General features: G+C 45.2%; 1 protein-coding gene across 8 annotated transcripts in view; it reads right to left on the bottom strand.

Moving 5' to 3' along the window:
- Positions 1-17,875, bottom strand: part of GARNL3 (GTPase activating Rap/RanGAP domain like 3) — a 115,396-nt gene that overhangs the window by 66,792 nt on the left and 30,729 nt on the right. For 5 of the 8 annotated variants that reach the window (XM_083721699.1, XM_083721701.1, XM_083721700.1 and 2 more), the window contains one exon: positions 12,027-12,096. The exons of 2 other annotated variants lie outside the window; for them this stretch is intronic. In XM_083721699.1, coding sequence (XP_083577825.1) covers positions 12,027-12,096 — 70 coding nt within the window. Of the gene's footprint in view, positions 1-12,026; positions 12,097-16,787; positions 16,843-17,875 lie in introns of those variants that run through there. One more of the 8 variants, XM_083721705.1, reaches the window with a different exon arrangement.

The following is a 17,875-nucleotide window of genomic DNA, read 5'->3' as shown; positions in this document are numbered from 1 at the left end:
ATGGATGGATGATGGATTAAGAAGAGAGAAGAGGGCACTACACTTACTTCCTACTTTGGTCCTGCCTACTTTCTGCTTTGTCACCCTTATTTATTATTACTTAAATATTTCAAAAAATATGAATATAAATATATCAGAAGGCGGTGCACAAACACAAACAGTAGTTACAGTAAAAACAATTTAAAATGTCAAACAGATGAGTAAAGGCTGCTTGGCAAAAAATCTCAGTTTTGAAAGGTCTGTCTGAATAATAAGTTTTACACTGGTACCTCGGGTTAAGAACTTAATTCGTTCTGGAGGTCTGTTCTTAACCTGAAACTGTTCTTAACCTGGAGCACCACTTTAGCTAATGGGGCCTCCTGCTGCCGCTGTGCCACCAGAGCACAATTTCTGTTCCCATCCTGAAGCAAAGTTCTTAACCCGAGGTACTATTTCTGGGTTAGTGGAGTTTGTAACCTGAACCGTCTGTAACCCGAGGTACCACTGTACTGGCAAGGTGTTCTACAGGGCGGGACTTACCACACTAAGGGCTTGGCCCTTGGTAAAGACCTACCGAACCTCAGAGCCACTTTCACATCTGATCAATCTCCCTGAATGTACCTCCTGTCTACTCCCCCCCCCCCTTTGTTTTATCTTCATCTCTAAAAAAGAAACTGAAGGGAGAAGGTTGTTGTTTTGCTCTTTCTGTTTTAACTGTTTTAACTTTTTGTCTTGTGTTTTTATTTTGTGAACTGCCCTGAGATCATTTGATGAAGGGCAGTATCTAATAAATCTAATAAATAAATAAGCGTCACTGTGTGTGCCCTACTTGGAGACTGCCCCATCACCTGAAGATCAACTCAGAGGAACATCCTACGAGCTTATGAGAAAACTGCACTTCTGGAAAGAAAGAAAATACAAGTCAAACCTATCACTCATCTTCATTCCTCATTTTAAAGTGCTGACCAGCTTCCTGCTGCACTGAATACACAATATATTGCACAAGTCATTGATTAAGACTGTGGACAAATTAGGCACCAACCCCACCAAACTCAGTCCGCCTTTAACCAGCCTTCACCTGGTTTCCTTCTTACTTACAACCAGTTAAAGGGATGGACCAGGCTTTCAGCTTCCTGTTCATTAGTACCAGTACTGTTCTTGCAGAACTCAGCATGGAGGAGGGATGGGACAGTTGCCTCTGCCTGTGGTTGACTCTGTCTCCACCTAGTGTTGGGCTCCCTGCCCTCCACCCTACGAGTTCCAATGGGCCCCAGTTACCAGTACAGTGGATGCTCGGGTTGCGATTCAGTGTTTTTGCGCATGCACAAAGCGTGATTTAGTGTTTCTGCGCATGCACAAGCACCGACATCCGGAAGTAACCCGTTCCGGTACTTCCGGGTTTGGCGTGGTGCGCAACCCGAAATCCCGCAACCTGAAGCATCTGTAACCCAAGGTATGACTGTAGTTAAGACTTTCTTATCTTTTCTCCCCTGTGGCTCTGCAGTAAAGGTAAGGTAAAGGGAACCCTGACTATTAGGTCCAGTCGTGGCCGACTCTGGGGTTGCGGTGCTCATCTCGCTTTATTGGCCGAGGGAGCCAGTGTACAGCTTCCGGGTCATGTGGCCAGCGTGACTAAGCCGCTTCTGGTGAACCAGAGCAGTGCACGGAAACGCCGTTTACCTTCCCACTGGAGCGGTACCTATTTATCTACTTGCACTTTGACATGCTTTCAAACTGCTAGGTTGGCAGGGTGGATCTGCAGTAGCCTCTTGGAAACTTGTTGCTGTATGCAGGACCTTTATTCACAGCTGCAAATAATGCAGTGTTCATTCTCCAAAACACTGTTGCATCCCTACTCCACTTTACGACCATAAACCCAAGTTTCTCCTTTTTTTGCCCTCAAAAGTCCAACAAATATATCAATAACTTCAGGACAATTAGCAAGGTTGACACATTCCCATTCCCATTCCCTGCCACCCCTAGCCCCTGGCAGCTTGGTGATGTCACCACACCATCCTCTTTCACTCTTCTAAGCAATGTCATGTCAAGAACGAAAGAACATCCGGTGCATAATACTATACCACTGGCCACTGAGGACCCTGGTGTGGCTGTGTTGTGTAGAATTCAGCTTTGCATGACCCCACTGGAGCCTGCAAGCCTCCAGAATGAAGATGGATAATAAATACAATCAAATTGTAGCCTATTGAATTCAGACGCTAGCTCACGGCACAGTTCGGTCAACAAGATGTGCATTTTAAAGCTGTGCACTTTCAGAGGGTGCCTGATGTCCTGCAATTTAAGGGACACTCCATATTTCAAAGACGCTGTCTTTTGTTCTAGAAGAGGGGAGGCCCAATGGATGTCTCTGGGCCAAATCTAGCCCTCTGAAGCCTCTTTTCTGGCTCTGGCCAGAATTCCTGTTTTGTGAGTGTGAAAATGTTCATTCCCTGTGAGAAAAGGCAACAGTGGGTCTCATTTCACATACACTACATAAATATTGCTCCCATGTGTGGATTTCAGAGGGCCAAAAGACCACCTGAAAGACTTTAAGGGAAGGGCACTAGCTCAACAACAGGGCATCTGCTTTAAAGGCAGAATGACCCTGGTTCAATTGATGGCATTTCCAGGAAGGGTTGGGAGGAATTCCTGCCTGAAACCCCTAAGAGCTACTGCCAGTCAATGTAGACTATACTGAACTAGATGGACCAATGGCCTGATTCATTACAGTATAAGACCCATTTCTAGGCTCACCACCAACTTTCTAAACTGTATGGGAACATCTTATTGTTTCAGGAAACAAGGTCATTCTGCTATTCTCACTCCATCCCCAAAGATGATGCCTTTGTACCACTGAGAAATGAATGCTTCATAGATGTGGCCTCTTTATGGCTAGATACTGTCAACTGTTTGCAGTACAGCCTGGTCTGTTCGGTCAAACGGGAAACTGCCCCACCACCTTCAGAATAAGTCAGCACGGAAGAGGATGGGGACAAAACTAGAACTAGTTGCCTCCATCTGTCTGGCTCCACCTACTGTTGGGCTCCCTGCCTTCGACCCTACTAGTCCTACTGGGAACCAGCCACCACTGGTTTAGCAATCTGAGAAGCTACTGGAGTGTTCCAACTACTGGGCCAGGATCCAAAAAATACAATGTTCCCCTCCACCCCAGCCCCCACTAAGCCACTTTGACCACAGTGGGATGCACTGGCACAGAGACACAGTCAAGGAAGTGCTTCCTTTTACCATTCCTAAACTGATTGCCAACAAATCATCTCCATCAGTTCAGCCTAAATAAGATGACCATGTAAAGAGGAAAAAATGTTTATTCACCCCATCTTTATAATCTGAAAAATAGCCATTATGTTGCCTTATCAGGTTGCCTTCTTCTCCACAACTAAAAAGTGGGGGAAATTTGTAGAATATCTGAAAAGTATATGTGACAAACAAATAACGCTAGTGGGATTTAAAGAGGCTTTGTGAAGTGAGAGGAGTATTGTCAAACAGTAAGGGTAATATTAAAATGCAATATTAAATTTAGAAAATGTGTAAAAAGGGGAAAATATGGATGATTGGCAGAGAAGCTGAGGGAAGTCCAAAAAGTTGAAATTTGTGAAAATTGTTTGATATGGCAAATTTGTATAATGGAAAATTCAATAATTTATTTTTTAAAAAATCTAGCTCAGCCTTCCCAAACCTGGAACATTTTAGGTACAATTGTACCTTGGTTCTTGAACAGAATCCGTTACAGAAGTCTGTTTGACTTCTGAAAACGTTCGAAAACCAAGGCGTGGCTTCCGATTGGCTGCAGGAGCTTCCTGCACTCAATTGGAAGCTGCAGAAGCCCTGTTGGATGTCTGGCTTCCAAAAATCTTTCGCAAACTGGAACACTCACTTCCAGGTTTGCGGTGTCCGGGAACCATAACTTTCGAGTCACAAGGCGTTCAAGAACCAAGGTACGACTGCATTGGTAGACTCCCAGCTCTCATTAGCCCCTGTCAGGTTGGTAAATGGCCTTCTTTCCATTGCTCACTCTATTTCATCTTTCACCCCATTTTCCCGTCCATATGAAATTGAGTTGAGGGTGGCATGTGGCTCTTGGACCATTAGTTTCCTACCACTGCTTAAGACTCCCTTGGTAGCGAAGATGCTTCAAACCCTTGATCATTTCAGTTGCCTTTCACATCACCCTTCCCAGATCTACCTAATCACTGAAATCAAACTGTGGGCAAAAGGGGGTTCTTCATGCATCGACGATCAGGTGATCACCCTGCGTTGTTTCATTTCAACAATTAGGTGAATAACTCGAAATTCCACTTGTCTGCAAGCAAAACAGCACCTGAAACCCCACAGAATTAATCTGGCTCTCCTCTTGATGAATGCAGGTGCCATTTGGCAAAGAAAACCATTCAGAAAATGTAATCAAACTGCTCCGGCGCTAAAATGTAAAAAAAGAAAGAGAATTATTTCTGAATTCCCTTAAAGGTAATGAATTTTGATGTAGCCTACCCATTTTGCTGAAAGACACATTAGATTCCAACAAAATAAAAAGTTATTTCATCTGGAGCAATGACATCTGCATCTCTCTCTCTCTCTCTATATATATAGATGCGCGCGTGCGCACACACTTCTCCCCTTCACAGCAGCCAAATTGGGAAGCTGAGCAAATCATAATGGAGTCGAATATGCAGAATGCATTTCAGCATCAATCTGATGAAAAGACTCTTAAAAGGTTCTGCCCATTCTTTAGCACAATATGCTCATTTGGGGGGGGGGGAGAGAAATACATATACATTTGCTTTCTGTCGCAGGACTACAACCACCCCCTCTTTGTGAATTTAGCAAGGTGGGTGGGGAGGGCAAAATCTGGCATTTCAAAGTGTCATGGTGGAGGTTTATAACTGGAGGTTTATAGCTCTGTTCCTCACAAACAGTTCTTTGTTGATCTCACAAGTAGGCAATTGCACAGGACCAAGTTCTGTGTCCTCAAGCCTTATACAAGGGGGGGGGGTGGGTTTTGAGAAATAAATAAGACTCGTGTGAATTCTCAACAGGACCCAAAAACAGAGGAAACTCACATCACTGACACTTTTGAGCTTCCTTTTTAGGAGACCACAGGAGGGCAGGGAGACAAGCAGGGATGGATTATGTGTACCTTGTCTGCACCTTCAAACCCATGGTTTTGTCCCTCCTTATCTTTCTGTGTTTAATTCCTGATTCATCCATGAGACTTTCACTCATCTTGCTTCACCATATTACTGTCCAGCAGTCTCCTGTTTTCCGGGAAAACTCAGCCCCTTTCCCCTTGCTGTGCCTTATGCCTTGCTGGAATAGCCTTCCAAAATGACTTTGTGCAATCACCTCCCTTAAGCTGCCCCTCCCCGAACCATTATTTTCCAGGAAGCCTTTGGTTCATCACCCTAGTCCTTATTATAGCAATCCAGTAGGAATAATCACATAGTCTTTCACCTGCTTAATCATGTCTCTATTTTCCCACTTAAGAATGTAAGAAGAGCCCTGCTGGATCATTCCAAAGGGGGCCCACCTAGGCCAGCATCCTGTTCTCACAGTGGCCAAATAGATGTTCCACGGGAAGCCTGCAAGCAGGCCCTGAGTGCAACAGAGCTCTTCCCACTTGTGATACCCAGCAAGTGATATTAAGAGGCCTAGTAACTCCAACAATGGAGGTACAGCATAGCCATTGTGGCTAGTCGCCTTATCCTCCATGAATTTGTTCAATCCTCTCCTTTAAAAAGCTTGGGTGTAACCTTCGACACCTCCCTTTCCATGGAGGCGCAGGTTGCAGCCACACCAAAGGTGGCATTTTTCCATCTCCGCCGTATTAAGCAGTTGCTCCCTTACCTTTCTTGCCCTGATCTGGCCACAGTGATCCATGCAACGGTCACCTCCAGGCTTGATTTTTGCAACTCGTTCTACGTGGGGCTGCCCTTGAAGCTGACCCAGAAACTCCAGCAGGTGCAGAATGCTGCGGCGAGGCTCCTTAACAGGGTCCTTGCCGCGGGATCACTTTCATCCAGTGCTTTACCAACTGCACTGGCTCCCAGTGGAGTACAGGGTCAGGGTTAAGGTCTGGTTTTGACCTTTAAAGCCCTATGCGGCCTAGGACCCACATACCTACGGGACCGCCTCTCCTGGTATGCCCCGCAGAGGACCTTAAGGTCCACAAATGACAACATTTTCAAGGTCCCAAGTCGCAAGGTGGTTAGATTGGTCTCAACTAGGGCCACGGCCTTTTCAGTACTGGCCCCGACTTGGTGGAACACTCTGTCACAAGAGACTAGGGCCCTGCAGGACTTGACATCTTTCCGCAGGGCCTGCAAGTCAGAGCTGTTCCGCCTGGCCTTTGGTTTGGACTCAGTCTGACCCTTATGTTTCCCTCCCCTTATGGTTTTGATCTATGGGCTACTTTTAAAATGAGGCTGCATTTTAAATTGTATTTTTAACCTGTATTTTAAATTGTTCCCCCCCCCCATTATGTTTTTATTGTAATTTTACTGGTGTTACCCTCCCTTAGCCTGGCTTCTTCTTCTTCTTCTTCTTCTTCTTCTTCTTATTCTTATTCTTATTATTATTATTAAAGTCATACATGTCAGTGCCCATAACAACTTCTGGGAGTGCATTCTATAGATTAACTATGTGCCCTATTCCTTTATTCTAAATTTTCCAACGTTCAGCTTCATTGGATGACCTCAAGTTCTAGTGTTTAAAGAGAGAGAGAAATTTCTCCCTCCCCACTTTCTTCACACCATGCATCCTGCTAAACACCTTGATCTTGTCTTCCTGTTATTACTTGTCTTTTCTCAAAACCATAAAGCCCCAAATGTTGTAGCCTTGCTTCATAGGGGGAGTTTCTACACTCCCTCAGTCATTTTGGTTGCCCTTTTCTGAACCTTCTTCAGTTCTACAATATCCTTTTTCAGGTGAGGCAGCCAGAACCATACATAGTATTCCAAGTGCAATTGCACCACAGACATGTATAACAGTGTTATGCACCTCTTTTGTTGCTTCCTTGCTCCACTAGATACCCTCCCAGCAGTTCTTTGTAAAGAACCATGTACATAGGTAGTGCTATATATGTAATAAAATGAGAATGGTCAAGAATTTCTAAATAAGTATTTATTTCTCTTAGACCCTGCTCTTACATAGGACTCCTGCTGATCTTCTGGAAATCTCTTGCTCACACATGGACATATCTATTATCCAATGGATGGACTCTTGACCATGGTCAATGATAGATAGTACCCAGAAGAGCAAGGGAAGGGGTGCTTCAGATATGTCACACTTCTTCCCCAAAGTGCAGAGAGGATATATCTGTTAAGCCTTAGAAATGGATGCTAGCAAGCACCTTACACAGCAAGAGCCCTAACAGAGGGCAGTCTTGCACTTTACAATTTGCCATAGGCAACCAGGAATCCCTGGGAGGGGTATGATAGAAGGAGCGGATTTCTCAGTTCCTCCTCTGACAGTCTGCTTGGTCTCTGTGATAGTTAAAGTCTTTTCCTTTTACTACTAGGGTAAGGGAACCTTTTTTAGCCTGAAGGGCCAGGTTTTTATCTCCCAGCACCTCTGCATGTTGACTTTGACAGGTGAATTGGGCTACCCACCTGTCAGTCATCTGACATCACAGTGATGTCAGGAGATTGATCTCTTAAAGTTGACCTGCAGAGATGGGGTGGGAGGAGATAGCAAACAGGGAGCAGCATTGAGCAGAACTGAAGTCTCTGCGTTTCAGATGATGAGCAGAGACTTCAATCCTACTTTCTGTAGAGGTCTGCTTCACCAGCACATTCCCCAGCTCAGTTTGGCTCTCTGCAGGGATATGAGGAGGATTTAACTGCACACCCACCTGTCTATCAGCTAGTGTCACTCCAGCAGGCAGTTGCTGTCAGCTGAAGAATCCCGCTGCTTTAGCTCAGCGCTAGTTTTCTATGGGGAACTGATGGGTACAGCCACCCCAGAAGTGAACCCTGCTGTCGCCCACTGGAGTGACACCAGCAGATTGACAAGTGGGCGTACTGCCTGCATTTCCATATATTGGGCTTGTCCTGTTCTGTGGCCAGCACAGAGAAAAAAAGATTTCTAGCGTTGCAATAGGCTAGAATTTCTATATTTTCCTTTTCTTTTGCAGGCTAGCCACTATGGCGGGGCTTAGTGACTTAGTTGTGACATTTTGCAAGCTTCAAGGATCAACTGATTATCATTGTGGGTCAAAACGAGGCCAACAGACATCTTTGCAATGCCATGTGATTGGCAAGAGGTCAATCCCACGGCCCCCACTCGCCTGTCAAACAAGCCCTGCTGGGAGATAAGGATTTTGCTCATTGATAGTATCCAGTTCCCTATCCCTGAGTTAGGGACAGAGTTGAGGGTGCAAGATATAGAAAGGCTCAGCCTTCTCCAACTTTTTATAGATCTGCTGGAAAATGAACAGATGCTCTCGGACTGCATTCAGACCTAAGAAAGAGGAAGGGACACCCTCTTGGCAGATGAATTTTTCTTGCCTACATCCAAAGACACCAAGGAGACCTCCTTCCCTGCCAGCAGAATCATCCTGCAAGCATGACATCACTGAGGAAGGAGGATTAGTGATTTAATAAGAACACATCATGTGGTGCTGGTTACTCCTTTCTTCATCATTCACTGGTGTTTCTTCGTCCAGAGCCAGGTTCTCGGATTCACAAGGGGGGAGATGAACAGAAGATGTGTGCCAGATCCAATCTTGCAAGGCAGTGGCTGAAGAGAAACCCAGGCACTGTCTTGCTGAGCAAAGGAAGCCAGGGTGTGCTTGCAAAAAGCAGCCTTACGAGAAGGCAAGCAGAGGGGAGATGAGGCCAGTGCTTCAGGCTGGAGGTTCTGGGTGCTCATAATATAGGAATCTGTCTCATACCAAGTCAGACCATTCGTCCATCTAGTTCAGTATTGTATACACTGGCTGGCAGCAGCTCTCTAGGGTTTCAGACAAAGAGTCTTTGTCTGAACACTACCTGAAGAAGCTGAGGATTGAACCTGGGACCTTCTGCACGAAAAGCAGATACTCTGCCACTGAGCTCCTGGGACGTAAGAAGAGCCTTGCTGGATCTGACAAAGGTCCACTTAGTCAAGGTGGTGGTACTGGGAAGTTTAAAAGCAGGACATGAAGACAATAGCTTTTCCCCACCCACCCCACTAGCATTCAGAAATAGACTGCTCCTGAACCTGGAGGGTCCATTTCACCAGCCAGGCTAATCTCCCTTTGGTAAACCCGCCCTCCATTCATCTAACAGCCCTTTCAAATGCTTTAGGTCAACAGTTGCCACAGCAACACATTCCCTAGTGCCTCACCCACTGTGGGGCACCATCCCTAGTTCTTCATGGGCAGACCCTAATGAAATGAATTGTCTAGAAACTAGCCTTTTGCACCAAAGGTGCATCAGTTGATCTGCTCCTTTCTGCCTCTTATCTCACCCATCACTGGCATGTGGAACAAAAAAGGTTGCCAAGAAAGGAAAGTGTCCCTCAGACTGAAGCACCCTTGATCTATGCTACTGATTTGTATCAGTGTTCCCCAAGGAGAAGGAATGACTTTCTTAAACCAGCATGCCTGCAGGGTTGATGTGGCTTGACAAAGACAGAGAGAAGTAGAAAAGCTGATATATAATTAAAACTGGACCGAAGAGACCTGGGCTCAAATCCCTAATCAAACCATGAAGCTCACTGAGTGACCTTTGGTGAATTACTCTGCCTCAGACTAGTTTACCTTGCAAGGTTGATGTGAACACCTCCTTTGGATGTGCCAGCCCTTCCAAAGGAAGGAAAACAAATTTTTCAAGTATCTACAAGGACTGCAGAAGGGGAAGTGGGGAGAGAAGAGAGCTGAGTGTTCACCCTTCGCCACTGATGGCAGGGCAAGTAGCAGGTTCAAGTTTCATGAAAGTAGGTTGAATCTGAAATGCAGCAGCAATCCAGCACTCTTCCAAGAAAGACTGTATGTGTGTGCACGCACACACGCAGAGAAAGAGAGAGAGAATGGATAAACCTGCACCTCTCTGGGACTCTTTCAGGCTTACACTGACCCTGACTGCTAAGCTGAATGGCTCTATTCTACTTCTCTGATCTAAGTACCAGCTAATGGGAACTGCAAGTGGGGAGACTTGAGGTTGTGCTTGGGACCTGCCTGAGCACTTCACATGAGGGCACCTGGTTGGCTGTGCTGAGACTTGATGGGGTGCTGGCCTAATCCAGCAGCCCTTTACTCCTCAGATGAGACGAGGGAGATACTGCTTGCACATTGCTTTTTCCTGCTGTTTTTAATTGAATCATTTGTGTTTTAATGGCTGGGTCACTGGTGCTTTTTCCTTTCCTTTTCCTTTTTTGCTTTTCTATTTGTAAGCTGCTTTGCGCAGCTCCTTTCCAGAAAGGAAAAGCAGGAGGGGGCACTTTTCAAAATAAAACTGATGACAATGGTCCCTTGGGTTTTCCTGGTGCAGATGGGCACCCATATAATTTCCACTGGTGTGGATGAGCAAGTAAACTACAACTCCCTGCATCCCTGTCCGTTAGCCATGCCAGGTAAGGCTGATGGGAGCTAGAGTACAGGGACATCTGTGCGGCCACAGATTCATCATGCCTGACCTACACTAACTGGAAGTAGCTCTACAGGGTTTCGGGCAGGGGTCATTCACAGTCCCACCTGGAGATGCCTGGGATTGAACCTGGGAGCTTCTGCACACAAAGAAGATGCTCTGTTACTAAGTTAGTGCCCTCCCTGCAGATATATAATGGGCATTCAAGAAACTTCTTATACTGAGTCAGATCATGGGTCCATGAAGCTCAGTACTGTTTATACTGATGGGCAGAGGCTCTCCAAGGTTTCAAACAGGGATCTCTCCTAGCCTTACCTGGAGATGCTGGAGATCAATCATGGGACCTTCTGCATGCAAAACAGATGCTCTACCACTCAGCCAGAGCTATCCTTATTAACTTTAATCTTAATCACACCAAAAAAGCAAAAGCAAAAACAAAACCAACAATCCCTGCCCCTCAATTTATATATGTTTCTTTTGAAACAAGCAGCCAAACAGTAGCCTCCTTGGTGAGAACATATTTTGGTGAATTCTTACTGAAATTGCTAGCCCTACGGTTCCCAAATACACACACGGATTCAGTCTCCTTGGCACAGCACTGCCCAACAATAATCTATCAGGAGCCAATACCTGGATGCACACATATTTGACTATTAGCTATACCCCTGCAATTGTGTGGCAGTAAGAGGAAGGGTTCCTCTGCCTCCAGTCTTCCTTCCTTCCTCTATGGCCAACTTGTACAATTCCATTCTAAAATAATCAGAGTCCAAAAACGGCACCCTGATTCAGGTGATTGCTGCACAGTGTGTGCCAGAGCATTTTCTCCAACCTCCATTCAAAAATCAAAGTGGTGGGGGAAGAATGGAGGAAATGGATGGCAAATGGGTTAAAAAAAAAAAAAGACAGACACACAAGATGTTTGGGAAGGAGAACCCTTTTCCGTACTTCCTGTTGCCACATCTTAAAATTCTTGTCATGTTTCCAAAACCTCCTGTACAAAAAAATTAATAAATAAAAATTGAAAAGGCTCCCCAAATCAATTACCAGTTTATGGTACTTCATGCCAGCCTCCAGCATCTCTTACATGGGAACAAACCAGGGTCTATTTACTGCCCTTAGGCTGCAAAGACAAGCTTTCCCACCAGACTACAAAAAACCCCAGGAGAGAGAGGGATTTGTACATATTGCATTCGATTTGAAAGATAAACAGCAATGAAGAGCAATTAAAATCCAACTCAACAAGAGACACCAAGCTTTTCACACCCACCGATTTCCAAAGCTTGCCTGCTGTAACTCAAAAATCGGGGTGCGGGGGTGGGAGAGAGGATAAGCCAAGAATCGATAAGCTGTGGCTAGGAGGCACCAATATGCTTTATACAAAAAGCCATTCGGGTGGATGAAACAGGCTGTGCTTAAAATTCTGTTTAAAAATAAAATAAGGAGGGAATTTTTTTTAAAAAAACTTACCAGCTCTACCGATCCATAATGCTTTCGGCTGAATTCTCCACGTCTACAGCCCAGGTCCTCGGAGACAGAGCTGGAATAAAAGTGCTTCATCAGTAGACATAGCTAACTGGCCCCTCTAAGCTATCGGGGAGGGGGGGGGAAGATGAGGGGGAAAAGATAGATTTTGCTTTGCTTCTCAGTTTAGCTGATGGAGGGTTGTTGTTGCTGCTGCTGCTGCTGCTGCTGCGTTTAGCTTCATCACTGCAGGAGACCCTCCTTGAAACATAGACAACTTCACGCAGCCATTGCAGAGCCTGGCTTTCTGAATAAAGGGTGGCAGGGTGTGGGGGGGGGGGAGAGAGAAAGGGTGGATGGAGTGGAGGGAGTCACAGAAGCGAAACGCCCCCTAATTGGAAGGCAAAAAGAAGACGAAGAAAAAGCTAAGATTCAATTAAATATTTAGTCATGACATGATGATCAATAGAGAAGGGCCAAGGCAGACAGTAGCTTGTAATTGCGTTTGTGAAAGTCTCTCTCTCTCTCTCTCTCTCTCTCCATCTGACCAAAAAGGGAAAAGAAAATCCTGCAGCGCTTAAATGCTGGGTGGGGGGTGGAGAGCTAGCAGCCTGTCCACCTCCCTTTGCAAAGCGAGTTCTCCGCTCAAAAACCACAGTGCAATTTTAACTTTCTTTTTAGCATGCTTGCCTACATCTTTCAGAAGAAAAATGGGAGGAAAAGGTTTTTTTACACACATACTTCTACACAGAAATATATAAAAATGTCCCTTCTTTTGCAAGAACTTTTCTCTTTGTGACCAAGCCCTAATATAGGAACCCCACCAACCTCTACTTAAGATTAAGATACATGGTGGATGTTTTTGTTATAATTTTTTTATTCATGCTACTCTCCTGTCACTGCAAGTGTAGACACACAACGTTTACTTGCCTTCAGAGGAGATTGGTTGTCGCCACTCCGCATGAGTTTCCCTTCAGTCACGAAGAACAAGGGTTCATGCAGAAACACAGTGGATGGGCTTTCTCTTTCATGCTCCAAAATGTATAGTGTTTGGGATGCATAAATGAAGCATACCTGACCTTTCAGATATTTTGGAACACTGATCCACAGTCTGCTCAGTGCTAACTGTCCCCGCCACTTCCAACGTTACCTTGGCCATTGGTTTTAGCTATCACAATTATTTTTTACTGTTCTCCAGTCAGCTAAGACTTCTTGACTTAGAAGCACTCAGGATCACCCCCACCTCCACCCCCTCGTCTGCCCCACTTGGCTAAACATTAAACCTGGCCTCGATTCCAGACCTAGTGGCCGTTGGCTGGCTTTCGGCAGGCCACTCCAGAGCCAGCTGGAAGAGCTGAAACTGATGCAGCACTGCTGGAGAATCCTGGGAAGCCCTACCTCCAGCACCATGATGAATACCTCCAAGGATACTGCTCCTAGCGTTGTAGCTCAAGGGTAGAGAACCTGCCTTGTGTGCAAGAAGGTCCCAGGATCAACCTTGGCTTTTCCAGGTTGGGCTGGGAATGTCCCGTTTGAAACCCTGGAGAGCCACTGCCAGTCAGTGTAGACAATACTTCACTGAATAGACGCATTTTAATATTCCAACAAGCCTCCAGGGTAGGTTAAGCTGAGATTATCCAACCCAAGATCACTCAGTCAATGTTGCTACTGTATGGCGATGTGAACATGAGCTGACACTCTTAACTACAGTACTAGCCTAGGAAGAGCCATAGCCCAGAAGCAGAGCATCTGCTTTGCATGCAGAACATCCCAGATCCAATCCCAGACATCTTAATGGAATACAAGACTTCCTATGTGTCCACTGCCTGAAACCCTAGAGAGCTTCTACCAGTCAGCATAGATAATGCTGAGCTGGATGAACTGTTGTTCTGACTTGGTATAAGACAACTTCCTATGTGCCTTTTAATCTTCTCTAGCACCAAGATGGAAGGGAGTGATGAAAGGGAAAAGATCCTTTCCCAAGCTTCCTCCTTTATGGTCCCAAGTAGCAATGGGGATGGGTTGTTTTGGAGGGTGGCAGAGCAGAGGGAACACACGGTTCACTCTCCCACCCTTTTTCCATCCCCTTTTAATGTACAAATATGTGTTATAGTGAGCAAGACCAATGGTCCATGTAGCTCCGTATTTTTTCCCCTGAAGTGACAGGTAGTAATGCTTCAGGGTACCATGCAGAAGTCTTTTTTGCCACCAGTTACCTGAACCTTTAGGTCCTGCATGTGCTCTGCCTCTGAGCCAAGGCCCCCTCCCATAGCAACCCTATAGGCAGATGGTTGGGGCAGCTAAGGAGCATTGCAAACATTACAGCTGGGTTTTGCACACTGAAAACACACTGATCACAGTGTCACAGCCAGTTAATTCACATGTGTGTTTACAAGTGCGTGTCCACTCACACTAGTTGTTCAAACTTGGTTGTTCAAACTTGAGATTCCTCAAGTGCACCACATTAAGCATCTTATCTGCCCTAAGCAGAGCTCCATCTCAGGAAAAGCCCCCTCTGTCCCTCTGTAAAGAGTGCTTAACTGCTGGAGATGGGCCAGGGCTTCTTTCCCTCCCTTTGTCAGGGAATGATCATAACCTGGGTTTGACAAAACTTCCAAGGATCTAGGTACACAGCTGTTCTGGCTATCATGCTAAACCACAGTTTAATATTCACAGTTTATGTCCCACAGGTTAGCACAATAAAAAAAATTCCTTCCAGTAGCACCTTAAAGACCAACTAAGTCAGTTCTTGGTATGAGCTTTCGTGTGCATGCACACTTCTTCAGATACACTGAAACAGAAGTGAAGAAGTATCTGAAGAAGTGTGCATGCACACGAAAGCTCATACCAAGAACTGACTTAGTTGGTCTTTAAGGTGCTACTGGAAGGAATTTTTTTTGTTTTGACTATGGCAGACCAACACGGCTACCTATCTGTAACTAGGTTAGCACAATGATAACTAGTGAGCTTTTCTTTCCCCTTGCAGCATGGCCACAAGGAGTTCAAAAGCATTCATTTCCTAACAGTCCTGTAGTCTGAACTAAAAAAAAGTGGTTCATCTTAACTATGGTTTGTCTGATACAAGTCAACTTCAAGCCATGGATTATGAAGACACATTGTTTAAACTTTAAACAAACCATAATTCACATGAACTGAGTTTGGGTGGCACAGGAAACGGCGATTGACGAAAATCAGAAGTTAAAGCCAAAACAGAGGAAAGGGAAACATGAGCATAAGACAAGCTGTGCTCATCACACTAAATGAGATCTCAGAACATAGCTGCTGTTGGAGCTAGCTCCATGATAGCAAGCATTTGACCAGCTCCTCAAGAGCTGCCTCCATGAATTAGTGTAATCCTCTTGTAAAGCCATCCAAGTTGGTGGCCATCACTGCCTCTTGTGGAAGTGAGTAAACTGTACATTGCATGAATAAGTGCTCTCTTTTGTCTGTCCTGAGCCCTCCTGTCCTGAACCCTTCAACTTCATTGGATGGCCATAGATTCTTGTTGTATGAGAGAGGGAGAAAAACTTTCCTCTATCTACTTTCCCCACGCCATGCATAATTTCATAAGCTTCCGTCCTCTCGCCACTTGCTCTCTTTTTCTCTATATACAGTGGTACCTCGCAAGACGAATGCCTCGTAAGATGAAAAACTCGCAAGACAAAAGAGTTTTTCGTTTTTTGAGTTGCTTCTCAAGACGAATTTCCCTATGGGCTTGCTTCGCAAGACGAAAACGTCTTGCAAGTTTGTTTCCTTTTCCTTTTTCTTAAAAGCCTTTTTTGAGGTTTTTGAAGACTTTGGTGATTTTTGAAGCTTTTCCAAAACTTCTTTTGCAGCCATTTGGTAAGTTAAACTTTTAAAACTTTTTTTTGGGGGGGTTGGATTTTGGGTGCTTCGCAAGATGAAAAATTTGCAAGACGAAAAAACTTGCAGAACGAATTAATTTCGTCTTGCGAGGTACCACTGTATTTCCAAACACTACAACATTTCCTCATGGTGGAGTTGTTCCAGCCACTTGTTCATTTTGGCTTGATGAAAACAAGCATACCTGTGCATCAAAAAGCCGCACAAAGTGTCCTGATGCAATCATGGACACAGTAATATCAAGATTCCCTTTTTTGTATGTTTTACCAATGCACACCAGGTGCACTGATAATGCAGCAGGAGGAAAGGAGGCCAAAGAGCTGAACGATCTGTACAAAATATGGAAATAAAAAAATAGGAATGAGGTGTTAAGAGCCTGGAGTGCTGCTACTCAGGATTGCAAACACTCCAGTCCGTTCCCCACCGCTAGTAGTCAGCCAGCATAATGTGGCTATTGAGCATGCTCAGTGGGCTGTTTGGGGGGAAGGTAGGCAGGGGTGTAGGAAGAGGGGAGGGGCCACCCCGGGTTCCATCATGGAGCGGGTTGACAAATTATCAAGGAACAATTACTGCCCTACTAGGGCGGTTCATAAAAACTTTTATTTTTTAAAAAAATGCCTTCTCCAAAGGTCTTATCTTACTACACTAGGGATTATATAGCTATATCTGAAATTTTATGCATATTTGTTAATATCTTGGCCCTCCTCCACCAAAATAGCTGTTTACTTGGCCATTTTCCTATGTCGTGAAGGCTGAAATTTCAATTGAGTGGAGCAGGGTCAAGATATTAACTAATATGCATGAAATTTCAGATATAGCTATATAATCCCTAGCGTGGTAAGATAAGACCTTTGGAGCAGGCATTTAAAAAAAAAAAAAAAAAAAAAAGCCCTACTGCCCTACCCTCCGCTTGGCTTCCCAGGTCCTGGAAAGTCAGCCTATGTGAATAAAATGAGACTAGGCCGAGTAGACTAGGCCTTGCCTTGCCTTTGGCCCGCCCCCTACCCACAGCCTATTGGCCAGCTGGGTTGGGGGTGGGGCAAAGGCAAGGCAAGGCCGAATCTATTTGGCTTAGTCTCATTTCCTTCACATAGGCTGACTTTCTGGGCTGCTGAGGAAGCCTGTGAAGGCTGCTGCCTGTCCTGTGCACCCCCTTCGTGCCCCAGTCCCCCTCCAAAAAGCCTCTGCTGCCCCTGAAAGTGGAACATGCAGGACAATGGCAGCACTGCCGCCCTGTTTTGCCCGCGTGTGGCACCGGGAGAAGCAGCTCAGCGCCGCCCTGAGTATTCAGCAGGCTGGCCTCCCCTTTGCCCTAGTCTTCCCTGCACGAACGTAGGATCCCCTTCCCTCCACCACCCCCTGCTAGTCTCCCCTGCATGAAGCTAGGACCCCCCTCCCTCAGTCACACACCCCAGTCTTCCCTGCATGAAGCTAGGACCCCCCAAAAGCAGTTGTGTAATTAAAAGAATTTGAGAAAAAATCAGCAAAGCAATTCTGTGGCTAATTGACCAATTCCTTTAAATAGGGTCTATTAATGAAGTTCACACTTTTGACAACCAGTCTGATGCTTTTGCAGAAAAATATTCCTAGACACAAGACTTTTATTTTTTATTTTTTAAGCCCTTTCAGTCTCCCATCTTGAGGCTAAGTACAGCAAACTGTACATTCCCACCCCTCTCCCCAAGGTTGGATTATTTACTTCTGTGTGCTTGTGCATCTGTGTCTCCCGTATATCTATTAGGGACTATTATCACACTTTTCCTTTGATATCTATGCTACCGATTACTTCTGCCATTTGAATTTTAGAGAAAGTGTTTAATTTAAAATGGATCTGTACTATAGAATAACAGTGGTAACAATACATGGAAGACAAGTAAATATTTTGGGGAGGGTGGTCCCAGAGCCCTAGCGCCACCATCCCAAAGAGGATAAAATGGGTGGACTTTGGTACTCTTTTGCCCCCCCTCGCAAAATGTCTTTCTCTCTGAGCT

This window comes from Podarcis gaigeae, assembly GCF_964106915.1.
Source record: "Podarcis gaigeae genome assembly, chromosome: Z".
Lineage (NCBI taxonomy): Eukaryota > Metazoa > Chordata > Lepidosauria > Squamata > Lacertidae > Podarcis > Podarcis gaigeae.
Note: the sequence above shows the minus strand (reverse complement) of the source record. Positions and strands in the feature narration are given on the sequence as shown.